General features: G+C 37.3%; 1 protein-coding gene across 1 annotated transcript in view; it reads left to right on the top strand.

Annotated features, from left to right (window-relative positions):
* The window catches only part of HGTX (HGTX homeodomain transcription factor), a 43,443-nt gene that overhangs the window by 8,169 nt on the left and 17,195 nt on the right, over positions 1–18,079 (top strand). The window contains exons 2-3 of the mRNA XM_018502625.1: positions 4,597–4,707; positions 16,393–16,601. Coding sequence (XP_018358127.1) covers positions 4,597–4,707; positions 16,393–16,601 — 320 coding nt within the window. The remainder of the gene's footprint in view (positions 1–4,596; positions 4,708–16,392; positions 16,602–18,079) is intronic.

Here is an 18,079-nt window from a genome sequence, read left to right on the forward strand (position 1 = left end):
TATATATATATATATATATATATATATATATATACACACACTGTACATATTCCCGTATAAATTTCGTCCGCTAAAACATATCGTCGCGTTTTATTCATATCAATAACGCGCCGCCGGCGTCGATTTGAACGCATCGCGACATCGCCCGTGATTCAATTCATTCAAACAATTCATTCAATTCAATTCATTTATTTTTAATTGAAATAAAATAGTTAACAAACAAAGACTCAAAAATATAATACATTTAACAAAGTCATCTTTAAAATTAAGAATATCTTCCTTTTTATTCAAGTTGTAATCTCGCGATGCGGTTTGCACGATGTAGAGCGTAAAGAGAATAATGGCTGCGTTTAGGAAAAAAGCAGCTTTGCAACTGTTGTAACATTCTTTAAGATGATTGGTTAAGTCCAGTGAAGAATTATAAGGGCAAGATTACAATCATATTAAATACAGTTGCAAAGCTGCAGCTTTTTCTGCTAAACGTAGATTTTATTATTGTTGAGAGTATTATCTATTTGCAGAGTATAAAAATATTGGATCACACATAATCACGTCACAAAGCACGAAGATAGCTCTTCTTTTTTACGTCGCCGCACTATCGTCATCGCGATTATGCGATTCGCAACGTGCCGCCGGTCGCTAATTGACATCTGATACCGATCGATCTCTTCTGCGCGTACGCTTTACACCGATGGTCATTAATTAAATTCTCGCCGGACGCGCGCGCGCGAGCCTGCCGATCGCTGCTGTATAAATGGCAAAAAGCCCATCAAAATGTACGTATTAAACGATAAATATTTCGTCCACTTACTCGCCCGTCGACGTCGCGTTCGTACCTTATTCACCACGATATTCAGTGCGTCGAATATTTATAGTTAACGCTCTCACGTGTTTTCCCGATTGGCCGTTCCAATAAACGCGACATATCGCATATATATCATATAGAATGTTCTAAATTACGATTTCAAGTAATTAAGTAAATTCTTTGTTTATAAAAACTGTTATACACCCGTAGCTTTTTACAGTATATAGAGATTCCTGCAAATTAAATTTTCGAATCTGAGAGATTCCGAATAAGTTTGAAATTTCGAATTATCTCTCTTTCTCTCTCCTCGGTTTGATTTCAAATTTGCCTATTTTATTTGCGTTTTTGAACATATATGATCAAAGATTCGATTCATTCTGATCTCACAAATGGTTGATTCACAGCTTCTACTTAAAGCTACAAACGAGAGAAGCTTTATTCTTCATTCTAAGTAAGTGACGCTCGCTCTTTCAGATTTCTATTTTAAAAATTAGTTCTGTGAATTTGATATTGAATATTTGAAAATCTCGAAGAATAATATGTTATCTTAAGGTTTACAAAATTAAATATGTATATATAAATTTACATGGAAATATTGAAACACTAAGATCCGCTTTGACGAAATATATATGGATTCCTCTTGTTTAGTTAGATTTATTCTCGGTCTAAATTCATATCATATAATTGTCTTATCATAAGATTAATTTCTTTCTCCAAAGATTGAGTGTCAAAGCATTTGCAATTAAGATTAAGATCGAACCTCTGTAAAGTAAGATCGATGATATTCAGGTACCGCGCATATACATTTTTAAATCCTTTTAATTGCCCGATTCAAGGTGTTCTCAACGAGGTGTCGTAAAAGTGCGTGACGGAGGTTTTGAGAATCGAGAAGACCTCATCTTTCTACTCCTTCCCTTCACCAGACCCGGACAAAGAGCATGATCGCGGGTATTTTTGTTGATGAGCGTACGCGGGTTTAACTGTTTATGATCCCATAAATTCCATCTGATTTCGACGTAACGGACAAAAGATTGGATGGTCGTGTCGCGCGTATCCCACTATTCTCGTTTTCGTCGTCAACGGTAAAATGGAAATGACGCTTTATTGTTCGAATGGACAAGCGTAGAAGGCCGGTAAAAACACGCACTCGAAACGAATTAAACGCGCCCGTGCAATCGGGAGCCAACGCTCTCAATCGCGATTATGGCTAATTTCTGAGTGCAACTGATCGTTGAATGATTTTCTTTGCGAAATCGTATCATGAATGTCCTAGATGAAATATTGCGGGAAAGATTGCGAGAATACTAAACTATTATATGGTAACGATCAATTAAACTTGGATTTAAATAACTTTCCGAAATTATACTATGAAAGTATACGTTTTGTTTCTCGATAAAAGTGACGACATTGTACAGCGTTCTGCATAAGATTCGCTGAGACTGTTGTGAGAGAGCAATTTCTTATTTAATAATAATATCTTCTAACAACTTGATCGAGAGATAAATTAAAACTGTGTCTATCTTCTTAAATATTTTAAGAATTATAAATTAATTATTAATAAAGTAATGTTTCTAAATATTTTAACAATTATATGAATTTATCATTTTGCATGCGACACGACGTACTAAAATAATTAAAATAAAACAATAAACAATGGATCTATAAACGCATTTAAATCATTGTGGACTTTTCCAATTAATAAAAAAAGTTAAATAGAGAAATATTCACTAAGATTAATTAAAACATATAATTAGAATCCCTGAATTTGTTGAAAGCAATAATCGCTCTTGAAAGAATAAACTCTGAAAAATATATATAAATGCACATAAGTCTCATGTCTTTTTCAAAGATACTAAGATAATAAGTCTTGAAAACGCAAATAATGATAATTCCGCCGTGTCTTTTATTCGATTCACGCGTTTCGATCAGAGAGATCAATTTAATCTCCCTTAATCCGCGCAAAAAGTCCGTCGGATCTCGACGACCGATATTTACGGATTCGATATCCCAGCAGCCGTTCTCTCGCATAGAGCCCGGCTTAAGTCGACTAATTTCTCGCGTTCGAAAGGTCGGATCATTAAGGTCTCCGCATAGCAAGAGTTGCCAAGGAACCTCTCTCGAGGCTGCGAGTCGAATTGGCGTCATGTGTATTTGTACGTGTGTGCTAATAATCTCGACTAAAACACCAGATTCGATAGATACGAATCTCCGTTGAGTTAAACCAAACGAGTTCTAAATAGAAGAGACGAAAAATGTCTACAGATAATCATCTCTTGAATAATTCAATTACAAATTACATTATTCAAATTGTGTCTAATGCAAATTATCAACATTCAAAGAACCGAAATTGTATATACGATTTGTAAAAATTAGAAAAAAAATTGTAACAATTTGTCATAGATCTTGTAAACATGGATACGCCTTGTAGCAGTTGTGGCTAAATCAGGAGTCCGAGTTGACAGAGTGAGAGAGTTTAATAAATTCTATCCTTCTATATGAGAATGAGACTACTGCGCAAACTCGGGCGTAATGTCATATGAATATATGTAGACTTCAATTAGGTTTTATTACATTTTAAAACAAAATCGTTCATTAAACACTTACGAATGAGAGGAAATATTGTTATTATTCTTCCTCCCCTCACCCCCATAATCACATAGCTCCAATGTACACATTGTCTTATCATTTTTGCAAGTCTTCGCCAATTATAACCTATCAGTTAAAATGACACTGCGTATATATTTGAGATTGTTGATCATTTTTCATAGTCATTTCGAGCATGCGCATCGTACGTATAATGTACATTTGGTACAACGAAGGATAGAAGATACAATGCATTATGTCTTTTTTTATCTAACGGGAAAAGCGCATCCATGTGTATAAGATCTATGCAATTTGTAATACAATAACGAACATTCGGATTTTTCTCAGTTTGACATTTAATTATTTAGCGGGGAGGGAGGAAAGGGAAAGAACGAGATTGAAATCTGTCGCGAGGTCGCGCGGCTTATAAAATTGCGGCATTTAAATTCCGTTTGCATATTCCGGACGGATGCGAGTTGTATGAAAATTGCGTATGATAAAAATGTAAAATGAATCGCATAGATGTGGAAACGAGCGGGGAAAAACTGAAGCTTAATAAAGCGATTTATGGTGGAGAAGCGAGATGACTTGGCCGACATCGATCCGACGAAGCTGTTTCACTCGGGACACTCGGTCAGTAAACGCGCGCTCTCATTCTACATCTCGCCGTTGCATTTTATGGCTTCCTTCGATTATTACTTCAATATGCGCTGCTATCTGAATTATCGTAAATCCAATATCGTTATCTACATCGACGGCCAAAGCATATGTTGTATCCGCTGCGTTTAATCCCAATATCAGTTAAATATACATCAACCATTATTAATATCACGAATGATTATTAATATCCCACACAATACACTTTCTTCAAAAAAATAAAAAAAAAAAAAAGGAAGAGTCACAAATAAAGAAGTATAATATAGATATATATTATAATCACATATATTTTCCACATCGCCGAGATTTAAAAGATTAGAACTTAATATATTATTTTCTCAATTTTCAATCATATTTTTGTCTACCTTGTTATTAAAAAGAAATTAATTAATATTATTATTACCAACTCTCTTAAAAGTTGATAATTCTTCATTATTTATACAAAAAGGTTGAAAAAAGTATGCTACTAATTCGTGCAGACTTTGAAATAACCAGTTTAAGTAACAATTTGCACATAATACGTGTAAGTGTTCATTGGTATATCTCCCTAGGTATCGGTCAATTTCAACAAAGAGCGGAACCACGGCATACTGCAGTCTATTGGCCGGGCCTTCAGGGACTAGTCAGCGATCCTCTCGCATGGCGGGCAAGATTACACACATGTAAGTTCAATATCTCACGCATACTACGTCCCTTACTACATATGGAATATTGTATATAGAGAAAATATTACACTACCTTAAATATTCACATATTTATTGAACATGAGCATCATATATTTACTATATAAATATATATATGTATATATATATATATATATACACACACTACAGATACAATATATTTAACGTTAAACATAACTAACGTAAAATTTATTGGTCACTAAGGTTTGTTAAAATGAGATACTTAATACCAAGATAAAATAGGATATCGAATACTTAATACATTTCTGTTCAACTTTCTTAAATTATCTTCATTTCAGCAATGTAGGTATTTAAAGAATGATGTACTAAATTGGTACAATATTCATCAAAATGATTAGTTAAATACACACATGTATACGTGTTGATACACACGCGCGTATCAAAATTAAGATAATTCAATAGAAAGTTGTTATAGTTAGTATCAAATGCACGATATAAACATTATAAACTATACAGGCCTAATTGTGCCTTACTTTACAAATTGGGAACTTTATTCTTAACGCATATCTTTTTCTTCTCTTTTTCTTTCTGATCTTTTACCTCACTCTTACCTCAAGCATTTCTTCGACAATGGAGGGATGTATTATTATTACTTTTAAATACGAGCATTGTACGTTTCAACCGCCTGCGGATGTTTCGTTACCTTTCCCCGGGCACTGTCGCGGTGGGTTTGACAGCTGCGCGTGTTTGCTTTCGCGGCAGGAAAATCACAGGGCCGAAGTGAAGAAACACGTGCTGCTGAACGTGTCTCCGTTTGTAACGGCGTGCCCAGAAAGTCGTTTGAAGCGGTTCTCCCGGCGTGGGTCGCCTACGGGGAGGAATTTAAAAAATGCGTAGAAACTGTCGTCGCGCGCGCGGAGAGCGCGGGAAAGGAAGTCGTGGAGCGAGGGGCCCGCGACCACGAGAAGAACAAGAGGGATTCAATCTGAACGATGACACATAAACGAAGAATTTGACCATATAAAAAATATTTCTATCAATAATCTTTTTGCCATGTGTTAATTTACTCGAAAATTACCAGGATTTTAATCCCCTTCTAATCGTTAAATACAATTAGAAAGCTAAAATATAAATTTACGCATTGAAGAACGGAATAGTGTAGAATGAGAATAATAGAATGAGAATTATATAAAATATTATGCGTTGAGTGTCAAATAAATAGAATTGCTTGATTAGTCATTTATGCACATTTGAATGTATTATCTATATAAATATGTGCAGTATATTAAATTTATAGATATCACAAAGTGATTATTAATTAAGAATTTACGAAATTTTAATATATATAAAATTATATGGAATCATGTAAAATAATTTCGAGAAAAATAAAATTCTACAAACTAACTAGACAAAATTACGACGCGTATGTCGCAAGGGATTTGAACGTTGAATTTAAAATTAATTCGAGTTATCGAGTTTACAGTTTCATCGATATAATGCAACGCATACTAATTACTAATTGAATTGCAAATATTCGTGTAATCTATTACTTCCCAATTTACACTAATATACATCATCTTTTACATGCAATTTTGTGGCAAAGAAACGGACGCATGAGTAGCTCTAAATGAGGTAGGTCAATTCAAAATTTTTAATTGATTTGGAAGCATATTGCCAATTTATCGCATTTTATTGAAAAGCATTTTTACTTGAGTTTAAGTCGAATAGAAGATCATACGAGGCATTAATCTCAACGTCATATGATTATTCAGAATACCATTACAATTCCTTAGACTTGTCAATCATGTTAAAGTAGAGGTTTATTAAATTCGAGAACTATTCGTTCGGTTCCTCATGCGAATCTTTCGATAAAATATTAAAAATTATGGATTAGGCATCTAGAGAACTTGGTCACTCATATCTAGGCTATTGACTATACTACCATCGTTTACGTGTAGACACCGGCAATGCCGATCGTAGCAGGTCGATCCCGATTGTTATCAAGTGCCGACACACTCCCTTCGCACTCCCTCGGGCACTTGGACGGTTCACGCTCAATTAGCCGGCGAGATCTCCCCCGACATACATACCGGAACATTCCCGATGGTAGTACGGTCATCGTGTATACACCCCCGTCCTTACGAGAAGACGATTAAGGGCACCGCAGAGAGAGAGAGAGAGAGAGAGAGAGAGAGAAAATCACAAACAAAGTGAAAGAACACGTGACGTCCCCCTTTCGACGGAGAGATGGACGACGGAGACGGAAAGCTATGGTAGTAAAGGCGAAGGACAGAGGAAACAGCACGATACATCAACCCTCTGCGGGGGACGGCACATGTGTTGCGACCGCGTCGCGACGCGCGACGTAAGAAGAACGTGCGGAACGCGGCCGTGGACACACCGTGTGGAGGCACGTGTGTGGGCGCGTGTGTGTTTCGGGTGTGCTCGATGCTGCGCCGCGCGGCATGTCGGCAAAGAGAACGAGATATAGAGAGAGAGAATGAGAAAGGGGAGAAAGAGGGAGTATGTCGTACGAACCGTGGGGGGGGGGCGAATAAGAGGGTGGTAGCGGTAGTCCGCTGCGGCGTCGGATCCGGGATATCATCATATTCAATATCAACCTTGCCCCCAACCCTCGGGAGCGACCGCCGCCGGCCGTCGGTCGCCCCATCTCCGTCACTCCCTTCCTCACCCCCCGTTGCCCCTCTTCCTCTCCAGAGTGCTACGTTTTCCACACTCGCGCGAATAACTCCGGCAATATTTTAACTGCGGCATCAGGGCATCCACGCCTGCCTTTTCCGCCGCCCCCGATACACGCTGTGGTGGATTCCTCCTCGCCCCTTTGTTGAACCCTCCTCCCGAGGGGCGGCGGAGGAGGAGACAGGGGGACCGACGCGAACCCGCTTCACACGGAATGTAAGAGTTACACCGACTACCCGGTATATTTTATATTCCGGAGCGAAACGTTGATCGGCTCATGGCCCTCGCGAGGCATCGTCGAACGATCGCCACGGGAACCGTCGTCTATTTATGCCTCTGCATATACGTATATCGGAGTGCAACTATACTCGAAATAAGCCAGCCCGGTCCAACTTTCATCCTTCCCGCTCTCGTCATCCTTATTTTCCTTTCGTCCCCATGGTGAAGACAATAATCGCGGTGACAATAATCGCCTCGATATTTGTTCGAGATTTGAAACTCATACGATAGATAATTAAGAGCATGACTCTGAATTATGATTGAAGAGTTTGTATTATATTGTAAAGTTAACTAGAAAGATTTTAATTAAAGAAAATCTCAGTTTTGAACTATGTTAGAAAGAAAAATTATATTTGTAAAAGTATTCCTCTCTTCTATCTAAAGAACTTTTAGATTGTGTTATTCTTTTAGATAAAAAAAATACGGATTTGAAACTTCAAATAAGGAAAACTTAGACTTTCCATAATTTCGATCAAGCTAGATCTGACTAATCAATTCAAGGATAATTCCAGGACATTTCAGGTAAAAATTCTGATTTTTTAGGTCAATTAGTTTTCATTGATTGATTAGAATTTCATTTATATATATATATTTACATATATTTATGTATTGTCGTGCACTATTATCCTGTCAGATTTAAAATGTCCATTATAATATTGTGGAAATGTCCACTAAGGAGGCCTGACTCGAAGCTTTGTGGTCGGCCGCAGCGTTTCGTCCTGGTCCCACACTACTAGACTCATCAGTAAGGCGATGTAGTGTGGGACTTGCCTTAGACGTCTGGAATGAATCCAGAATGATATTCTATTTAAAGGGAATTCGCGCTGCGCGGTGCTTACGCGAACCGAGTGAGTCCCATGGACCTCTAGTGGCGAGTCGCCACAATATCTCACCACACCTCACAGAGAAACATTATTGATACAAACGAACATTATATGTATATACACTGAATGCATCTATCTCATATCTCGTTGAAGTAGTACGTATACTGAAGATGGCTAAAAAATTAGCCGAAACATGTTTGTGAGCGATTATTTAAATTTGTAACTATTAATTATTCTAATTAAAAGTCAGATATTTGACTAAATGTTAACATTGATATTTATCGCACACTTTCTACAGCGCTAATTCCCAAAGCTATTAAGTTTGTTATTAGATTAATTTTCATTGATCCCCACAAATATTATGTTTTGTATTCAAGTTAAAATTCTATATGACGAATTAATTAAAACGCAAACAAATTCGAAACAATATTATTTAATGTTTTATAAATAATAAACGAACATTCAACACAAACGATAATTTCTCTACTATATTCTATTTTATAATTGTAGATAATAAATTCAAGTTTTCGTTCAGTAACTTGTCTTATTACATTTTTAAAAGAGGGTTTATGCTCAAACACAACTTTTCTTTTTATTAACATAATATTACAAACAACACCTTATAAAATTATTAATTTATTGGGACTTTATTAAATTATTAATTTATTGGGACTTTATTAAATTATCAGTCTAATTTTCAATGTCCGCACTTGCGTCTAAAATGATTATAATCATTTTAAAATGATTATCATCGTTTATACCGACATAGTTCTCATACATGCTTTCTTTTTTTCATGATCTGATTTTTTTTAAATTAGAGAATGACAAAAATTCCAAGTCAGTTGTCCTGAAATTGTAAAGGTTTTTGAGGAGTTTTTCAAAGGATACTAAATTTCAGAATAATTTTAGGGTTCAGGAACACATTTAAGGATCGCTGGACATCCTGTCGATTAATATTTCCGTTATAAAGCGCTTTATATTTTTAATATCACAAAATTTTGTAATGATCCACATAAAACTTTTTAAATAGCGCTTCTATCAATATTAATTAATAAACAGGAGTTATTAAATTTTTTAATAACTTTCGTTAATATTAATTTGTAATCTATGCATGCACAAGAGATTTCCCGCATAAAATCTTCCCATAACACTCCGATTTCGCTCCTGTATAGCATAAAATCTTATCTTATGCATAAAACACGAACTTCTCGTGAAAATGACGGGCATCTATCCTTCGCACGTCCTTTCCTTCATTCCCATTCTTATAACAAGAACGTTGGACATCGTGCACCTTATTTCTGTTTAGATACCCTGTTATTTCTGCTCCTTCTTGTATTTTCTTTTTCTTTTTTACATCGTCATCGCTCGTTTTTTCCGTATTTCCCCTCTTTTCTTCTTGCGTTCACCAGCCTTTTCTCTCTTCGCTTTCTTCATCTGGTGAGCTTTATGGACATGAAACTCACCCGGGTAAGCGTCACGTAAGCGAACCCGGTAATGAAAACGTCGCTGACGCGACGAGATTCCGGTGGCAGTCCATGCCGGTCGATGTATATTGTTATTACTCACAATATATCCATGGAGAGCGAATCACCCTAGTAGGGAGAAGTCGACCGCGATCTGGCTTTCAATAACTTTTCGCGAGTGTGTTTCACGGGATATCGTCTCGGCGTAGAAATCAAGAATCCCTCGACGACGGATTTCTTATAAAATTTATATCGTTATCGAAAAATTATTTTCACAAATACAAATTTCACATATAAAATAATAATTAAATAATTAGAATATTTGAAGTAAAAGCATGTTATACTATGATAATATTAATACAAACAATTTTAATTAGTTACTTTTTTCATAGGAAGAACGATTTTAAGTATTTAAAAATTTAGCTATAAATACAGATCTAAAAATAATTTAACTAAACCACCAAAATAATTACATAAGAATTTCAAGCATGAAGAATAATTGCCGTAGAAAGTTTTAAAACATCCAGAGAAAAGTTTCTTCGATTTAAAAAAAATTTGTTTGAATTGAAGAAACTTGTGCTGTACGGTTAAAGAAATGTCTTTATTTTGAATGTCATTTCTTGAAACCAAATAAATTTTTCTTTAACATTTCTTGAAATTAAATAAATTTTTATTTACCTCTCTCTCTCTCAAATTTTTACGTCGACTTAAAAAGATCAATGAAAGAAGCAATTTTTTCAAATTACATAACTTTTCTCTGCAATGAATGCATTCTAACAAGTGAACGTCTTACATAATTAGTTTAATGGTACAACAAAATTATGTTTAGATCCGTATCTATACTAATTGTAAGAAAAAAAGTGGTTAACTTGACTAAATTCGTTTGTACATGCATTTAGTCAAGTATACTTGAACTGTAGTCCATAGTGATTATTTAGTTTAAGTATTTAAGTTAAATATACGTGAGTCATATCAACAAAATCTTGTAATTTAGTATATACTATTTGTTTGAATTAACAAATATTTGCTTGACATTCCGTGACCGCTGCATTTAATTCAACCAACTAATATTTTTTTAAATCGGGAACTTTTTTCTCACAAAGTCAGTGTAACTAAAATTTTAGATACTTCAGCAAAATCATCTCTCCCTCCCGCCCTCCTCCCCTGTCTCTCTCCCGTGTTGTATTATTTTTATTTTAAAAAAATGTCTTTGTTACTTCGATATTATCTATGAAATAATCGATGTAATATTATGTGCGGTACATTCTTTCTTGCAAGTCTCGTTAATGATTGTGACCCTTTAATCGGCACCGGTAATTACTGTTAATGGATCTCGCGCGATCAGTACGGCGGGACGGTCTCGTTAGTTCGAATTAACTAAGCATCCATTTACTTTTGGTGACAACACACTTTGTACACTCGATAAAGCATTCTTCTCGGACGCCAGTCAACTTGATGCACGCCGTTATTACTCACGTCGTCGATGGAGCGAGCAGCCCTTTCAAGAGCGCCCGATCATGCTTTCTAGAAGTCGAGTGATATCCGATTCAATTACGTCGAAGTGACGGACCATCGCCCTACGTCATCCCTGACTTTTTATTCCGACAAAAGTATTACGTTGAATCCACTTGAATATAATTATTATTGATAGAGAACAAGTGACGTTGAAACGTTTTATTTCATTTTATTTCCCTCAATACTGTACTTAATATATAGAAATGTATTCATATGTATTATATATTTATAATCTAAAATTTTACATAATTTGAATAGAAAGAGATATTATTTATTACATAGGAGTTCTGCCATTATTTCTTGATACTAATTAATTCTTTAATGAGAACAATTAGTGCTATTAAATTAAAAGGATTTTTCATAACTTAAAATATAACTTATAATAATTTTATAAAGTTTCTCTTTCAACGTTACAGAACACTTGCATATAAGTGGAAACAGCAGCCACAATTACAGAAACAAGAATAAATTCCGACATTGTTAAAAAAAATAATAGAAACTACCCTATCGATCTCCCTCCCTCTCTCCCCTTCTCCGTGTCCGAATCGCGACGCATCTTTACCACGAATGATTTGTTTCGCCCCGAACTCTCGGGTGGATAAAACGGCCCGTGACACCGCGTGCGCGCGCGGGGGGTCGCTCACCCCGTATAAATCGAGCAATCGAGCGCGCCGGCCTCGCACCCGGACTTCCGATAACGAATATTACGAATGGCCGGACGGTGTCTCGTTTTTGATCGCTCCTCTTTTTTGAAACGCCGCGTCGCGCGCGCTCACGCCGATACGGTCACCTGCCGCTGATTTACATCGACACGGTGCGGGACGCATCAATTTGCCGTGCCGATACTTCGTCTAATCGGACATCGCAGCGTTTATCCGCGGCGCGGGCGATGCCGCGTGCGCACATGCATGGATGAGTGTGTGTGGAGGCGGTATCGATATATACGCATTATCCGGAGCGATTTCGCTCGCATACACTACCCGCGACATGCGTGTCACTTGTTCACTCTAAATCGGCTGATTAAATTATGGTCCTTTCCGTCCCTCCCCTCGCCGCCCTCATCGCGACATGCTACAAAGATTAATCCAGAATCCGTTTGCATAACGGAGGATGATACCTTCGACAGATATGACCACGTGCCGAAGACAAATAGTCCTTTGATAGACGTAATGCGTAAACGACTCGACAAGTGGATGTCTCTTTCAGAATTGTCACAAATTCCTCATCTTAAAATTCCATTACTGTTACCTGATTTTCAAAGAAAATTTCATAACTTTCTTTGATTTCAATATTCTCTAAATCCGAATCAGTGGATAATCACCGACTTCTCAGTGACATACTTGACTAGGTAATCAATGAAATTCAACTAAAAAAAGAAAGAAAATTTGAGCATTATATATATATATATGTATAAATATTATATACTATATCATATTATGTATGGATATTCGCACGCAGTTTCCATATACACTGAATTCATACATTAAAATAAAGCTGATTAAGTTACGAATCCCATGTTTCATTGACTTTTTAATTAAATTTTGTTGTGAATTTACTGATTACCAGTGGCATACTTGGAACTGATATCAGTGATTATCCATTGATTCAGAGTTAGAGAGTAATATTAAAAAATTTTTTGTCCTGATTTGGAAACCGTTAAATATTTTATTAAGAAATCAATTTAATATATATGTAAATTACTATTAATGTTACTGACATTGGTTTTAATTGTTAAGTTGTAATATTCTAAAACTGTGTAAGCGTGATATATGTACATTAAACTTCCTTAAAGCCAAGAATTTTAATTTTCCAGAAAATTTTGCAAAATTTCTTGATTTTTTCCTGATTTCTCTGATGCTGTTTTCAATTTTCTTGATTTCTAGTTTTGTACCAACCCTATTTTTCGAGGCTTTTGTTTGCATAAAACAAAATCGGCGTGATCTGAATACTGGAATTTCAATGGCTCGGAAACGATGGTTCATTTCATTTATTGTATTAACTAGTTCTTTGCGGGAAAAAACTCGCGGTGGTTGGATTCAATTGGAATTGGACGGTGTGGTCGATAGATGGGTTAAAACTTTATATCACAGGTCCGAATTCCCAAGCGAAAAAAATATTTTGTGGAAAAAGTCGGGCAATAAATCGTCGGAACGACCGGACACAATCGGACATCCGGCTTGTTTAAAAAAATCAAGAAAGTACTTTAATTAAAAAGCTTATGGAAACGCAATATTTCTTCGTTACATATTGTTTAACATATTTTATATATATTTTATAGGTAAAATATATTACGATGAATCGTGCATCATCCTTTGTTATAAATTCCTACGGTAACATAATAAGTTCAAATATTACAACCGTATAATATATATCGCGAGCTTGTATTCAATTTTAAGTTCAATGTCGATGAAAATATTTTATTTTGATATCTTCGTAAATTGAGTAAATTTCTCACAATAATTAAAATCCGAATTTAATTGCTCAGTCGAGTGTTCGACTATCTTTCGGAAGTTTCTTGTAATTTCAAAGTACACTATCGCCGATAACACTGATAACGCTTTATCTCACGAGGCAAGTCTGAAATTATACCGCGAAAGAAATCTCATGGCGCGCCGTATGCGGCGCATACAAATTTTGATAAAAACGCGGACTTATCGGGTTTTGCGGAGGCGGCCGCGGAGATATGCGCGGCGGCTTAGTAGGACGAATGGAGGGATATCCAACGGCGGAGAACGTACACCACTCCCGGTCGTCGTCGAAGGCACCGGGGTTGGAGTGCGGTAAGCAGCTCATTAGAACCCTCCCCGCCGACCGGCCATTATTGCCTCGTTCCGTATTCCGTTACAAATTGCTTTATTAAATTAAAGTCCCACAACCCACACTGTACCGCGTCACGACGACCCTGCGAGAGTCGACCCTTCCTTCTACTCACCCCCTCTGAGTCCCTTTCGTTTCTCGCCCCCTTGTATATACGCGCCCACATGCCACATCGGACCGTATGCGGCCCCCTCGTCTCCGCAGAAGACGTTCCCTTCGATTGTCCCTCTTCATTACCCTCGAAAATTTTCTCGAGCCTCTTTTACCAATCTAATTAAGACTTTGGCTCGACCAAGTGGTCGAGATTAAAAATAATCTGTCGGCGCGAACAAGATAAAGTCGTTTAATCTATGAAAGTTTTTTACAATACTGCTTTTATAGTCCCGTTGACACTGACAATAATAATCACTGATTGGAAATTGGAAACGATATAAATTCCAAAAACAGCTTTAAATAAATTGATAAAAAGTAATGTAACCCAAAATATTGATTTTGGTTAAAAATGTAAGAATATAAAGGAAATTTTAGTAGTATATTGAGAATGAGTATATTAAAAGTATAGGTATAACGAAAATTTGAGAATATATGAAAAATGTAAAGAGAGAAAAACGGCATTTATATCGTTTTACGTATTTTTACAATTATAAACGTTATAAATAAAATAATTAAATTAATAAGATTAAATTATTAAAATATCAGAGTAGTGCGAGTTGCAAATATATGTTGACGATTGTTGTAAAATGTAAAATCAGATTGTCATGATAAGATTCGTAAAAACTGATTTGTCTCTCTTATAATTAAAACATAAATAATAAAAGAAGTAGATAGAAGATATTTCGTAGAAAAATCAGTGCTATAGTCGCGCGAGTCCACACAATGAAAGAGAGAAGTATTAAATGGTTGCGGCAATAATTACCAACGTTATAAGGGTCGTAATTAATTTCCGGAATATGGCGAATTAATTTCGAACTGCGGTTAAAATGAAATACTTCTTACGGTTATAACACGGAAGCTAATTATGCTCGGAGATATATCGCAGACATATTTTTCCTACGTAAAACAAATGGGGGTAAGTGTGTATATGGGGCAAGTGCATATAATAGCGTTGCATCTCCCTAATAAATTTCATTACGCTGTATAATTAGCATAATAGCAATACAACGAAATCAAATTTATTAAGGAAGTATAGCATATTATATGTTACTTGCTTCATGCATATGCTACATAGGTGCATATGTATGTACTTATCTTCGCTTATCTATGTAATCCAGACTATTGTTGTTAGTGTAACGAATATGGCAATATTTCCCTATGACTTGTCACGATTGAAAGTCACAGATGGGACTTGCAGTTTCCCCTTTAATTCTGTGAGTCGGAAAAGAGATCACGAGGGGCCCTAATAGAAGAATGCCCATATGTACGTACAATCGAATGCACACAATCGCTCGAGAAAGCAATGAAAATTTATAGTTAGCATCGTAGATGTGTATCGTGTAACTTACTACTATATTACGTATAACTTTTTCGATAGTCGAATTTCAACGTCCATCGTTTTAACTATGATGAAAGTAACATGCAGTAATATGCAGTACAGTAACATACAGTACATACAGTACAGTCAGTCACAAAAAGGTCGCAACACTTGGTTCTTATTTATGGATCTAACCATTTACGTTCAACCGCTCTACGAGCAAGGCTGGGTTCCGAAATCCATCGAAAAAAAGTGTTGCAATTTTTCTGTGACCGGCTGTACATACAGTGTTCCTTCCACCGTAGTTTTAACTCTATCGGCATACCAAATGGTTAATATACCAGCGTGTAAATAACAAAAAAGTACAATTTATAGAAAATAATTTGGCGGAAGATTGCGATTTTTAAAAGCTTAAAAGAAAATCAGAATTTTCTGAATGTGTGAAGTACGACTGTACATTTTAAGTAACCATTACAAATTATGATCTCTTAACCCTAACTCTCTCGCTCCAAACATTACGTTTTAAATTAAATTAAACAAAACGCCGCCCGGTTCTATTGGCTAAGGCTAATTATTCCATCTGAGGCGAAACAGATATTCAGTAACCACTCATCGGGTGATGCGAATGTTGCAGTGACGCAACAGCTGGGCTGTCAGCAAGCTATGACGGGCACGGGCGGTGCCGGGGAACACGAGGGCGGCAAGAAGAAGCACACAAGGCCCACGTTTAGTGGACAGCAGATCTTCGCTCTGGAGAAGACCTTCGAGCAGACCAAGTACCTAGCCGGCCCGGAGCGCGCCAAATTAGCGTATGCCCTCGGGATGTCGGAATCCCAAGTCAAGGTAACATCTTGCTATCGTACTCACTATACATTCCACGTATTAACTGAAACGACACTTCTGACAAATCGATCTGCATAATTCTTTCAATCTGCATATTTCTTTTTGTTAAAGATATCGCTGCATCTTTTAAAAAAATAATGTTTATTTCCGGAATTAATCCTCGACGGCAACGGTCATTTGGAAAGGAAGCAAAAACTTCTGAACGATTGTATAGTTCGCGCAATTAACGCCTTTCACTCCTGTTTTGACATTGCGCGTTACCTTTTCGGTTATTTTTACATTCATTGCAGTAGTCAGACGGAATTGCCGAAGATACGCGAGTTTCTCCAATCTCTATGGGTTGGTCTGCTCTGTCCGACTACGGCCATGAACGTGAAAACGACCGAAAAGATAAACGCGATGTCATCTCACCACTGAATGTCATAGGGTTGGAAGGCATTAATTGCGCGAACTGTACAATCTGTATAATTAGTACTACAAGGTTTTAAATTGTAGATAAAAAAAATCTTTGAATCTTTCTGTATCAATCACTGTGACAGAGATTGATTGTATTTATTCTGTACATCAAACTGACGCTTTAAAACTTGAGTGTAGTTTCAGCTGTAGTGTGTTGAGGGTTAAAAATATCTCCTTTCAGATGTTTAGTGGAAGAGGGAATAAATATTTGACGAGAATATCTTGCAAGAGTGATAGGTTAACATAATAAACGAGGTTTGCGTGGACTCACATTGCGAATATATATTCCAACATTCGTCAAAACCATATCGCAAGTATCCCTTCGTGAAAAAAGAAGGCGAGGAAACATTTGTCTTCGAGTTCGTTGCTGACACCGAGAGATCGATCAAAGCATCGCCCCAGTGCGGGAAACGCAAATCCGCGCGCTGCGAGTAATCCGCGACCGAAAAATCTCCCTCGAAAAAAGAAATCCGCCACGATCGCCCGTCGACGCCCCGAGGGGGGCCCTTCCACGATGGCTTTCGCAAAAAGCGGCTCGCTCGCGCGGAGGCGCGATTTTAAAAAACGTCCTGCTCGTTGCCCGGCTTACTCCATCAACGCGCCCCGCCCGCGGGACGGGAAGGGCACATGGAACGAGAATAAAGGGTGGAGGGGGGGGGAGGGACGAACGGAAGAGACAGAAAGGGAGGGCATCTAACGAGGTAGCGGTAAAAAAGTTCGAAGGATAAAAGAAGGTGACAAAACAGCCGGAGACGTGTCAAGCTTTGCGGCACCTGCGTCATCCTCGGCGTCGCTCTCTCGCGGACGCCGGCGGTACGTCCCCCTTTCACTACCCTCTCACCGTCACTAAAAGGAGGGAGGAGAACGGGGAACACCGGGTGAGACACGGGTGAAACTCGGGTGAGGCCACAGTGACGGTGAGCGAAAGGACGGAGGAAGAGAGAGTTATCGCTCTCCTTTCGTCTTCCATGTGAGCTTTTGCACTCCTCTTCTTCCTTCCCGGGCATCTCTCTGCCTCCCCC

Source organism: Trachymyrmex cornetzi, unplaced genomic scaffold, assembly GCF_001594075.2.
Source record: "Trachymyrmex cornetzi isolate Tcor2-1 unplaced genomic scaffold, Tcor1.1 scaffold148, whole genome shotgun sequence".
Lineage (NCBI taxonomy): Eukaryota > Metazoa > Arthropoda > Insecta > Hymenoptera > Formicidae > Trachymyrmex > Trachymyrmex cornetzi.